Below are 12,924 nucleotides of genomic sequence, written 5' to 3'. Positions count from 1 at the left end.
GAGAGAGAGAGAGGAAAAAAACTCAAGAGAAACAAGTGATGCACAATACGATTGCTCACTGCCCACAGGTCTCAGCCAACTCCCTCCTCATTTATACACTGAACATGACATTTTATGGTATGGAATATCCCTTTAGCCAGTTCAGATCAGCTGTCTTGGCTGTGCTCCTTCACAGCTTCTTGTGCACCTGCTCTCTGGTAGAGCATGGGAAACTGAAAATCCTTGACTTGGAATAAGCACCACTGAGCAACCACTAAAACATCAGTGTGTTATCAGCATTCTTCTCTCTGAATCCAAAACATGGCCCTGTACCAGCCTCAAAGAAGAAAATAAACTCTGTCCCAGCTGAAACCAGGACACCTGCGCTTTGTCATATTTTATGGGCTACTTGAGAGACCTGCTGTTTTCATGCCAGACTTGGGTTCTCATTTTGATATTATCTTGTCTGTTAGCTTTCCTTATAAATATAAATAGTTACCTTTACCAAAAGACATGAGAATAATTGCACATACTAAGATGTTTGGAGGAAAGGAACTACAAGCATGGCACAAAGAAAGTCCTAGCGCAGTGGAGTTAAGGAAAAATATATTGAGAAGAGGAAACTTGATGGTGATATCTAGTGCATCATCAAGGAATGCTATGAGACAAGTAGTAGAAACAATGGGCAAAAGACTAGAAAATTCATTCTGGGAGAGTGCTAGGCTGTTAGGAATATGAACCAATTATCTTATATATGTTGTATTGCTAGGTTTAATGATTAAAAAAGGAAGAAATGAGAGCCAAGGCAGCATTTCTGCCCAAAATCCAAAAGTAATTTGGGCTATGCAGTTATAGTGGGAAGGAATGCGGAAAAAAGTGTGAAAAGATAAAAGAAGCAAAACTACATTTTGTTGCACAGTCATATGTTGTTAACTCAATGCAATACTGCTTTATTCCTTTTTTTTTTTCCCCAATGGCCAAGAATTCCCTGCTATCAGCTACCCTTTTCCTACTGACTCCGTAAGTCCTAGGCTTGAGAAGAGAGGTGGTTGCTGACATGGTGTAAGTGTATAGCTGTGGCTGTACTGAGTAAGGCCAAAACTCCTTTTAGCCTGGTCATTGCCTCTCCAGAGTGACCAGCAGCACCAATGCAAGGAAGTGCCACACGAGCAGGGCCAGTAGTCAGGGGCAAAGGACCTGTACCTTCCATGTGGTTAGCTTCTGGAGTTATTTCTTGTCTCCTTGCAACTCTTGCTGCTTCTCAATATTGTAATACAGTTCAGGATCCTGCTGCCTACTGGGTATCAGCCAGGGGGTGGCTGAGCATGGGGGAGAACCAAGCTGACAGGTCTTTAAAAAGACAACTTCTTACTATCTTTGCTCATACAGTTTTCAAATATTGTAGAGAGAGGGGAGAGATTAGTTATACACAACCAGCAAGGACAGAAGAAGGTATTTTGTGTATCAAAGGAAACCCAAACATGCTGAAGGTGGCTTTAGAATTAAACTTGAGCTAGCAAGGGCTCGATTTTGGAATTTGTTCCTAAGTTCAGGGCTTGGAAAACTTTCTGGGAGTGAAAAAGTGCAATGAACAGGAAAAGAAGATATAGAAGATATTAAACTCAAGATACTAAGTAAATACTAACTATTTTGTATCAAGACAAATTGTAACAAAGACAACTATTCATTATAGTCTACTTCTGGAACTGTGTATCCACTAAAGTGGCAACACAAACCAGCATGTAATTACATTATATCTTACCTGATCGTTCCATTATGTGCTCTAGAACTACTCACAAGCTATTCTAGAAAATGAAATTAATCAGAAGCTATGCTTAGGAGGGTTTTTGCTGAAACACAGTTTCCTGATACTGCAACCAGTTCTAATTTGTGTTTGGTTTGTTTTTTTTTCTTTCGTTATTGTCTTCATAGGAATTTTGGCTTCTTGGAGAAAGAGTAGAAAATGCAAAACGAAATAATAAAGCCTGCTAAATACTTCTCAGAAGTGGAGAAGAGTGTGCTGCTTGCGTTAGTTGAAAAATACAAATACGTGCTTGAATGTAAAAAAAGTGATGCAAGAACGATTGCTCTGAAGCAACGCACGTGGCAAGCACTAGCTCATGAATACAATTCACAGCCCAGTGTATCGCTGCGAGACTTCAAACAGCTAAAGAAATGCTGGGAAAATATCAAGGCACGGACAAAAAAGATAATGGCACATGAAAGGCGGGAGAAGGTAAAAAGAAGTATTAGTCCACTTATAAATACTCACATCGTAGGGAAAGAGAAGATTGCCAGCATAATGCCTGAGCAAATGTACTTTTTGCAGAGCCCACCAGAAGAAGACTCTGAATATCAGCCTGATGCTTCTAGTCAAGGTATAAATGTTGCTGTAACGATGCAAGTAGTATTGCTTTGTATGTCATTTTGCCAGTAATTCTTTTCCAAATCTCTCCACTTAGCTCTGACTGCTGAATATAGAAAAGTAACTTCAGAGCTATGATATTACAAGGCTCTGTGTATTTCCCTAGGCCTCGGGGAGTTAAATGGATGTTCATCTGTTTTTGACATATCTGCTGCTTTGTGGCAAGCATCACAGTTGCTATCATGCTGGCTTTCCAGAGAACAGTCCCAAGGATATCTTTATCATTTTTAAAGTATCATTTTGCTGGTGTAAAAAAAAAAGCCGCCAGCAGCAAATTGATACACAGTTGCCTGCTGCAAGAGTTCCCTGTAGGTCTTTCCTCCTTTGTTTTCAAGGACTAAAAAGAGTATGTAAAGCCGTATTTCACACTGCAGTCCACACTGGAGAATGGCCTTTCTGAAGAAGTTTAGCACTACGTTCTTCCTTGTTTGGCAAGCATACATAGAAGAAATAATTCAATACCAGAAGGGAGGGGGGCTACAACAATTTCTTGCAAATTTTATTATGTCAGGATCTCACACAGAAGACTGTCCTTGCTCAAAAGCCAACAAAAGCTACATTGTTAGATAACATTCTTAGAATATCTCTTTCATAATTGCATTTACTATAATTAATCATTGGGATTTGGATAGGAATGTATTTTGAGACCCTCATTTGCAGTGGTAACTATTCTGTTCCCTGAGTAGTCTCTTTTATTTCAGAAGAATTGGTAGAGCCTTCTTAAAGTTAGAATAATGTGATTTTTTCCTAAAAATATACACTACTGTGTTTACGACATCTACAGCAGAAATACGGAAAAAATGAGAACTGTTCTTCCTAGTATTCCCTTTTTGATATTCATGTTGATACAGCTTCGCCTGACACTCAGATCTTTCATAAAAATATTGCAAGTCACATATGGATTTAGCTTAAATGTCTGCATTAAGGTTTAGCTCCAGGCTCAGCCACCTAAATTTAGGTGTCCACTTATAAGTGTCTACATTCACTTTAGTCTTCTGAACTCCCACTATAGCCATGGAGGTTTTTCAACAGAGGCCCAAGTGGTTCTGTTCAGTCCATTATACCCTTAGTATTCTGTAGCAGAACTGCATTATGTAGTGGCTCCTGTGCATTTCTACTGGAGCACAAGGTTTAGATGCGCGTATCAGCAACTTATGTTATCCCATTTCTGTTTCTTGAAGGAGGGGAAGAGAGTACTATAATCCTTTTTCTTCTTTTGTTTGCAGAGTCATTTGTTGTGTCAAACAGAGAACTTTGTGATGAAGACAAAGAGCTGGTACATTTTCCAGTATGTGAAGGTACCTCCCAACCTGAGCCCTCGTGTTCTGATGTCAGAATAGCAGCAGATAAGAACTACAGAAGTAAAGCATCTCAGGAAAGTGCTCTGAAAAAGATGCATGAGGAAGAACATCATCAGCAAATGTCAATTTTGCAACTGCAGCTAATCCAAATGAATGAAGTTCATGTGGCAAAGATACAGCAAATAGAAAGAGAGTGTGAGATGGCTGAAGAAGAACACAGGATAAAAATGGAAGTGTTAAATAAAAAGAAAATGTATTGGGAGAGAAAACTGCAGACCATTACAAAAGAATGGCCTGTATCATCCTATAACAGACCCTTTCCTAATTCACCTTAGAATATAGAAGGGCAGAGAGTCAGTCTGATTCAGCACATTTATGAGTAACATGCACTGGAAAAAGGGTTTTCTACTGTGAATGTACAGTGACAGGATAGGTGCCTGGCTGATAGTGAACACACTATGACTCTTAATGTTTAGGGAAACAGTGGTATAGACCACCACGAGGAAAACTTGTTCATTTGTAGGTAGTTCTGGTTTGTTTAACTCACAGACATGCACAGTGTTCTAAAATGTGAACATATTTTCCCCTCTCAGAACACCCTTGATCCTTGTGAAATTTAAGGTACTCTGGGTATTCTTACATTGGGTGTTCTGAAGAAAACCTAACAGCTTTAAACATCGGGCTGTGGTGTTTGTTTTGATTACTCTCTGTTCCTATCTACCATTTCCCAAATGAAGGCAAGGGTTGGAGTTGCTCTCTGCTATTGAGACAAAGGTGATTGACAGGTATCAGTTGGATCATTATGCTGAGGCTTAAGAAAAATAAACTAGTTAATATAGTCTGTAACTTATTCTTCATAGAAGATGTGAAAATGAAGGAAGTAGCAAGAGGGCCACTGTAGTAATAGCCCTTTCCTTCTGAAGAACAGTAGTATTTTGCAGCTGACTGAGGGAATGGTTGTGGACTGGCCCTCCAGTTGTTCGAGCCTTGACACTTGAGAAGTTAAAAAGAAGGTGACTTCTTCCTCAAAAGCCACTGTGCTTGTTCTTTCATTTCCAGGCCCACCTTGTATTGAAGTAGCATACCCAAACAGGAGGGTCAAATGCTGCTGCTTCACTTCCTGAAGTCATTCTGAAGAGAAGAGCTTTTTAACAATTCATAAAGCTCTCAAAATGCAGTGAGCCAGCCAGTCCATAGGCAAAGTCTCCCTCTATTTTCCTATGCAATACTTGACGGTGTAGCAGCTAGCTTGATTATCTCTCCTTAGCCAGAAGAAAAGACTCACCCTCTTTTCCTTCTCACAGGGTGGGAGGCAGTTCAAGGGAATCATTCCTGTCTTGAAGCACTGTTCTGTTTTGTTCTGTCCTGTGCGTTACGGTGGTGTGTTTCTTGCCTTTGCTGTCAGTGAGGGGTGATGGACATGATTTTATGAAGGCATTCACATGAAGGTCCCCATGGATTTTGAACGTCCAGAATAGTAGATAGTAGGAAAGCACAAATAAAGATAATCCTTACCCTGGCAATCATTTATTCTAGTGGGGCAAGAGTTAAGAAAATGTGAAATGCAGAACCCTGCAAGGATTCGTAAGATCTTCTGGTGTGTGAAAACCTGTTTTACAGGAAGGTGTACAACCATCATTTGAAGCAGTGAGAAAAATGAACAAACCCATAAATTTTCATTGAAAAATCTGACTATCATATTATTCAATAAAGTATTTTCAGATCATGACTCATGAGGGCAAGTGAGCAATCTATTCAGGGTATGTTACAAAGCATACATTCCCAGTTACACTCCTATCTCTTTCCCTGGATGCTCTTTCTGATGGAGTGAGTTCCTTTTGGTTTTGTTTTGGATCGAGTAGGGTTTTGTGTTGGTGTGGGTGGGGGTGTATGTTTCTTTTTTTTGACCAGCTTTCACTGCTGGTGATTCATCTTTGCGAGCGCTGCCCTTACTAGCCGCAGGGCTCACTGTGGTTAGCACTGTGGTACCTGTGCTACCTCCTAAATGTGCTAACACCAGCAGTCACAATGGGAGCTATTTATTGCTTCTCATTGTATATGGCAGAGCAAAAAAATACACTGGGCTGCTGCAAGTTAAAAAAATAGGCCCTGGGCGAAATCTGAAGACAGATCTTTTTCACCACAAACTCAATATTATTATAAGTTGGCTGTGTGAAGAAAGTACAGGAATTCCAAAGAAAGATATTGTTCTGGGCACTTTTCTTTTTCTGCTGTACAGAAACACTTTTGGAAGGTATGATCATAGTAGAGGCAAAAGAAAAGTAAACATTTGAGGACCTTTTTGTTCTGAGATTGCATTCTGTGGTCTGGAAATGAGTCAGTTATTTGACTGGTTGTGACAATTGTACAGGCACCATCCAGAAAAAAGGGATAGGGAAAATGTTTTGTCTTAACCAATGATGGGATTCCTTCTGCACTGGTTCTGAGTGAAAGCAATTTGAAACTATGAAATGGAAACCGGGTGTTAGAACGTGATGAATGGAGACAATTTCAGCACTGTGAAAAGGGCAAGAATAGAGACAATCCAGGTCTAGATAGCCCTGTGAAAATTATTAAATAGTCAGAGAGGATCTCACAAAATGTGAGATAAGAGTAGCTTGAACTCCTGGAAATTACACCACTGCTCATGAAAGATTGTTTTATTTTTATATTTAAAAATCCTTTAAAATGAGCCTGTTTTCAAAGTGTACTAAGTGGGCAATGCCTTGCTTCTTGGTATATTTTCTTACTCTGAGACCAAAAGTTACAGTTCTTAGGCCGAACAACAGATCCTTTTAATTCAGGTTCTATTTAAAAGAAAAAAAATCATAAAAAAAAGATTAGAAAGAGCCAAGAGGAAGATATGAAAGAAAGAATGATCATTACATGCATAGGGGAAGAATCGGAATGTTACACCTAACATAAATTATACAAGATGGTTTTGTGGTACAGGCAGTAGATGGTTCACAGGTCACACAGGCTCTTGCTTTCCCATTTGTAGTTGACTGTTGGTTGCTGTGAAATTGGGTGATAGACACAGAAAAATGTAAAAGATGAACAGGAGGAAATAATGGAAATAATCTTTCCAGGCTTTGGCTTCATAAAGTGATCAATGTGATGGAATTGAAATTACTTGAGAAATTACTTTTGCCTTTGCTGTTGTTGTTGCAATTACTCCCTCTGGTAGTAGGGTTTATTTTTTCTTGTGTTTGACTTATAAGTAATATAGCAATCTCAGACAATATGTCAATTTGTTTCTCTCCCCTTTTTTCTAGCTTACATCATTCAACTACTTTCACATAATTCTGTTTTCCTGTTAACCGTTTGGCCAAGGTGTATGTGCATTTTGTCAAGGTTTTTCCACAGATAGAATACAGCACTATTTTAAGAAGAATTTGCTATAAAAATTTTTTGTCAATAATGAACTTAAAAGGTACACAGGGCAAATGATCCCTGCTTAAGTCCATAACAAAAAATGTGTACCAGATATGTAGTGGCCATTGTTCTCAGCCTCTATATTCTTATGAAGAGAAACAATGGCCTTCCAGACAAGGTGTGGTGAATTCCTTTATGGTCCCCAAATTGACATGAGCCTAGCTCCAGCTGCTCTCTTTCCTTGGAGGTCATCTAATTTGTTGCCTAGTATAATTCTTTTCATTTGTTGATTTTTTTTCTCCTTTACATCTGTTCCCCCTTAGTTTTTTAACCAGCAATATGAGCAGGGGGTTTCATTCGGAGCTATGTGTTTTACTCTTTCCTTCCTCTTGCCCAGACTGCCCATATCACAGCATTTGTACATGAAACAGGTGCTCCTTCTCCTTCCACAGAAATCATGGTTAGTTACCTTTTCCACACAGCTGCCAGTACATTCTGGATTCTGCACACAGGCTAGGAAGCAGAGGATTTTGAAGAGAGGTTAGTATTGAGAAAGGTCTGTATGAAGAAGAGCATTTTCTCCATTCCAGCTCCATGTAATTTGGGAGGACAGTCTGTGACCAGGAAGTCATTCATCAGGACCAGAGCTATGCAGGGTGCTGAAGCTGTGTAAGTGGTTCTGATTCTTCTCAGTCCTTGGGGTTCTGCAGAAGTTAGGTTTGAGGTTTCCTGGTAAAAAACGTCCTTTTTTCTCAGTAGTTGAAGAGTCTCAGTGGAATCCTTTCACAGGTACTTCCTCAAATGAAAAGTCTTACCATGACAAAGAAACAGCCCATCCTGCCATCTATTCTACTTCTTTCAATGCCCAGGCTGCTTTATCACTAGAGCAAGGGATCTTCCTGCTTGCCACAAATCCTCTCTCTGAAGCTCCTTCCTGCACTGCAGAGATGTGTTTAGCCAGGGCTGAAAATACAGCCCAGCCCAGCCACTGCTCAGAGAAGCGATTCTCACAGTGTAGGTACACCTCGTGTGGCTGAGCTCAGCACTCAGATTTTGGGCTCAGCACTCAGACTTTGAACTCTTGCTACTCAGGGTCACAGTATTCCCATTGCAGCCGTGTGACCAGAGAAAGCTCAGGGCTACCTTTTTCTGAGCGTGCAGCTGAGTGTGCTGTGCTGAATTTTGTTTAATGAGCATTCATCCCTGTGTGTTTCCAACACCAAAGTTTAGCAGTCTCACAAGGATGTGTATGATTGCATAGATGTTTTTCAATGATCTTTTGCAGATATATTGTTTTCTGGTTGTAGTTACAGTCGCTTTTATGTGTCCTTTTCCTTCTTCCCCACTTGCATTATTAATGTTCCAGTTTTGTTCTAAATCTCTGTGGTTACGGTCTGTACCACCACACATTCATGTAGTATCACATTTTCAGGTATTTTTCTCATTATGACATTGAAATAATAAACTGCTACACATTTGTATTTTGCTACTCTGTGGGTAGGGGAATTACATGTAAATCCTAAATTAACATCTATTTGATTTTTTTTCCAGACATGTCCCTCACAAGTAGTCCTGTGATTTCATATTTTGAGCTAACTTGCTATTTTTGAAAGACTGATACACCTTAGTTGCTTTAATAAGATAATTGCCTGTCTTTCCACATTATTTTTCTGTTTCTTCTCAAGACAGCTGACTGTATATTCACACATCGTCACTCTTCCTGAATTTTGTACATTTGATAGAAAAGAAATGACCATTTGTTGCCATCTATAAGAATAGGATAATATATTTTCCAGTGAAAGCCAGCAGTGGTCTCTGTTTCTGGTATCACAGATTGACTTCTGTGCTGATGATCAGCTTGATTCTGTTATATCTAAACAAGGTGCATGTAGAAATGTGGACAGATTTCTGGACCTAAAACTAGAGCTATAAAATAGAAATGCACTACCTGTGGCTCTGAACATTTTACTGTTCTGGTGGTGAAGGAATTAGGCATCTGACAACATTGTCAGTCACATTAATAACAAATTACAAACTTGCAGAATCAAAAAAAAAAAAAAAGGCTGGTTTTCAGAATGAGTAAAAGTGAAGACAGCTCTTAGCTGTCCCAAGAGGTAATGTTGTCACACATGTCAAAAAATTTCTCCTCGTAGTCTTCACTTGTCTTTCCTTTGAGACTCTGGACACCTCTACCACAGCATTCACAAGTGCCTGACAATAAGAAAAGTAGCCACTTTCAAGGAGGAATCCTGCCAGAGTTATTAGACCTCACTCTTTGTAAAAGTGAAGTTGGACAATTTTCCAAGACTACATTATCCAGACACACATGCACAAACACTGTGGAAAAGCATGTGAAATCTGTCCAGCACGTAGTCTGCCAAATGGCATAGGATATACAGCAAGGAAAAGGAAAATGTTGTCCACTCCGTGGCCATGGGTTATAAAACCAGTGTATTCAGGAGATGTGTGGATGGATCTCACCAGATGGCCAACCTCTCTAAGAATCAAGAAGTATTTTTGCCAAATATCTAGTCTGTTAAAACAGCCCCACAACAAAAGCAAAAGGAACAAAAAACCCCAAAAAACTTAAGCACTCAAACAGCTAGAAGCAATCTGTTCCCTTCTGGATAGAGAGGTGGCTAGATACAAAGCCTGCACTACACATACATGTATTTAGGGAAACAAGTCTCTATTTTAACAGAAATAAAGCAAGATCGATTTGTAGATTGTCCTTATTTTATTTAGGTCACCTTTTAAAAATGTTGATTGAGATTGTTTCTTTTCCTTTTGTTGTTCAGTCCAGCTTCAGAATAGTTGTGTTCTTCAGTCTCTAACCAACTGTTAGAGCACCTCATTAATCAATTTTGTTTGGCAAGAGAGTTGAAGTAGGTTTGTATTCAGCACAACTTGAGATTAATTGTATTCCACAAATCTTCAGATGTTCCTTCTCAGCTATAAGAGGCTGTTCTTGGATAGACCTGAACCTGAAACTGGAATTATATGCCTATTTAGTAGTAATTTATTTTTTATAGGGCACTTACAAGTTGCCATATGGGCTGCTCAAGCTCTGCCCATTATTTGGTCACATACAAATTCCTTTTCTTTTCTTTGAGTTATGCCCTGAAATTATGTACTAAGCCACAAATGGACCAGCTGAATTGCCCATATAAATTCCTGCCACACATTCTGTGTCACACTGTAATGGAGGGAGGATGGGGAATCCTGCTTCTGTTTAATTGCAGAGTTTTGGAATTTGACCTGTTACTCTCACCAAAGTTTTGCTAAAAATTGTTTTGTTCTGTTTGACACCTATGTGGTCCCACTGAGCACTCCTTCAGCACAGTGAATTGCTTGGCTTTATAACTACTTGAATTCTAATCCCATGGATTTTGTGAAGTCTGAATTAACACACACAACATAAAGTCCATTTATTTGAAAAAGATCTTATAAATACTGAGACTCTGAAAAGTGCAAATTAGGGAGGTGATGTGATCAATTTGGTATTTAAACCGGGGCAGAAATTTTGGCAGGCTGGGAGTTATAAGTGCTGACCTAAGAGAGAGGTTCAATCTCTGCTTTGGGAACAGTAATATCCAATACAAATACTGCCTTACCTCCAACTTTCTGTCTAAAACGAGGCATAATGAGAAGTCCTTGCCAAATAAAGCAACATTGGTTTCCAAAATGCGCTTAATTTGCTTTCAATTGCTGGCCTGTATGAGGGCTCTGAGGCTGGAATGGGCATTCTGTTGCACTCTGTTGGTGGCTGAGAGCATAGGAAGACTTCCCATACTGATTTTATCCTGTTCCCCTCAAGTGCAATACTCCTACTGGGATGCACTTAGGTGCCAGTTGAACCACGGCAAGGTGCTCACATTCTTCAGTTGTCTGGCATATTTTCAGATTACCAAATCAGCAGGGGTGGAGGTATTTGAGTAAAAAATAAGAGGTTTTAGTCAGCAGGAACAACCACCATTGCAAACTGTATTCCTGAGGTGCCTTCTAAAATTGAAAAGGCGGCAAATTTAGAGGTATAATCAATAAATGATCACAATGGTACTTTGTCTCAGCCAGTTAAAGCATCGTGTTATGGGGTAAATCTTGCTTTTACTCCTCTATTAGACTGATAAAAGACTGAAATAAGTTGCATACTTCCAGTTTACATTTTCACAATCCCACTGAAGCCAGCACATTTCTCTACACTGTGCAATGGCCTTGGTAGATGAGTGTTGATCTCTGCTCTCAATCTTGTCCAAATGCCACAGCTACCAGCTCTACTTCTGCAAATCCAGCAAAAGTGCACTGTCAGGGAGCCAGGCTGAGAACATCAGATGGGCAAAAAGACTGGCTTAAACTTAGGCCCTTCTCTTACACCCAGCATAGACACAAGTGGCTCAAGCCCCACAGCTTCACATACTGCCACAGCTTCAAACACAAATAAAGACATAGTGACACCAGTGGGCAACTTTAGTGATCTGTAAAAATTGCTTTGGGTGGTAAGCAATTGATTTTTTAAATTTGTTGTACATTAAAATGTTCCAAATCATGGGGCAGCTTAAAATTATGACCTGTCAGTGTTCACTTACCAAAAGCAATAAATTAGCACAGTTTCAGTCTGACAGGTGCAGTTTTTTGTCAGGATTCTTAAATAATACAAAACAAAAGAGCCAACTGTGTTAATCCATGCCCACTTAGATATATACATAAATTCAACCAAATAAACATCTTTTTTGTAATATTTCATATTCTCAGCTACATGTGGACTTTTGTGTTTGTTTATGCTTTCCACTTTTTCTTTTCCTCAAGAGTTTAAGGCTAAATAATGACAGACCTGATCTTCATCTTCTCGAGATGCAGAGGTTATAACATTTTACGGCAGTATCTGAAAAAAAAGTTCTGGTATTCAGTGAATGCAAATACAGTGATATTCCAGTCTGTCCTGCTTCCCAGAGACCTAGAGGAATAGCCCTAATCATGCCCTTCTTTTTGTGGTTGCGTTTCTGACCTTCCAGTCACAAGATGTACAAGCTGTTCTGCCACCAGCTACCATCCAGCAGCAGACATGTGGTTACAGGGCTTGTTCTTCAGAGGTGCTGACCTGCTGGATTTTTGACTGACTTGTATTGCTGAGTAAGAACCTCTTGCTTCCAAAACATCATGCAGTTTAACAGAATTATTTTTACATTACCCAAGAAGTGGAAATGCTTTAAGAGATAGTATGTTTTCCAATGTGTTATGGCCATCTCTGCTAGTACTACCATCTTGTGGTGGTACATAATGGTGGCCATGCTTTGAGAAGTCTTCTCTCTCCAAGGGGAAAAAGAAACTTGCACTTTAATTTGGCAGTGACCAAGGGTATTATTTGAGGTTGTTCCATGAGGTTCTTTCTCCACCATCACTTTTTCTAATCCTGCAGAATCTTCGCCTATTTAGCGTGTATATTCCACCAGTGCTGAAATTGCACCAAATTTGTTTGGCCAAGGAGACTTCAAGGATCCTCTGAAAACCTCTGAAAGTGGTAGTCTTTCCCTGTGTGTTCAGGGGGCTCAGGATCACTGCACTCCAAATGCAGAGGCATTAAAAACTGGACCTCTAAAATATTGCCGTCACAGGAGCTTGAGAATCCCAAGGAGAATCCTAAATCTAGATACTCCTCATTGTCATTTTTGTATAAATGGCCAAATAATTAGGAAACCACTGTTTCTTTACACTGTGTTGTATGTGACATTAGATTTTGTTGTACTTTAATAGTATGTAAAATTACATTTTGTCCTGTTTGTGCTTACGGTCAGTAGGAATTCGAAACAGAATAAACACTTAAGTACTTGGCTATTTGTCATAAGA

General features: G+C 39.5%; 1 protein-coding gene across 6 annotated transcripts in view; it reads left to right on the top strand.

The window, feature by feature from the left end:
* Positions 1-12,924, top strand: part of MSANTD3 (Myb/SANT DNA binding domain containing 3) — a 16,924-nt gene extending 4,000 nt beyond the window's left edge. For all 6 annotated transcript variants that reach the window (XM_048289232.1, XM_048289231.1, XM_048289230.1 and 3 more), the window contains 2 exons: positions 1,912-2,357; positions 3,631-12,924. In XM_048289232.1, the coding sequence (XP_048145189.1) occupies positions 1,943-2,357; positions 3,631-4,040 (825 nt within the window). In that variant the 5' untranslated portion in view covers positions 1,912-1,942 and the 3' untranslated portion in view covers positions 4,041-12,924. The remainder of the gene's footprint in view (positions 1-1,911; positions 2,358-3,630) is intronic.

The sequence above is a fragment of the Corvus hawaiiensis genome, chromosome 30 (genome assembly GCF_020740725.1).
Source record: "Corvus hawaiiensis isolate bCorHaw1 chromosome 30, bCorHaw1.pri.cur, whole genome shotgun sequence".
NCBI lineage: Eukaryota > Metazoa > Chordata > Aves > Passeriformes > Corvidae > Corvus > Corvus hawaiiensis.
Note: the sequence above shows the minus strand (reverse complement) of the source record. Positions and strands in the feature narration are given on the sequence as shown.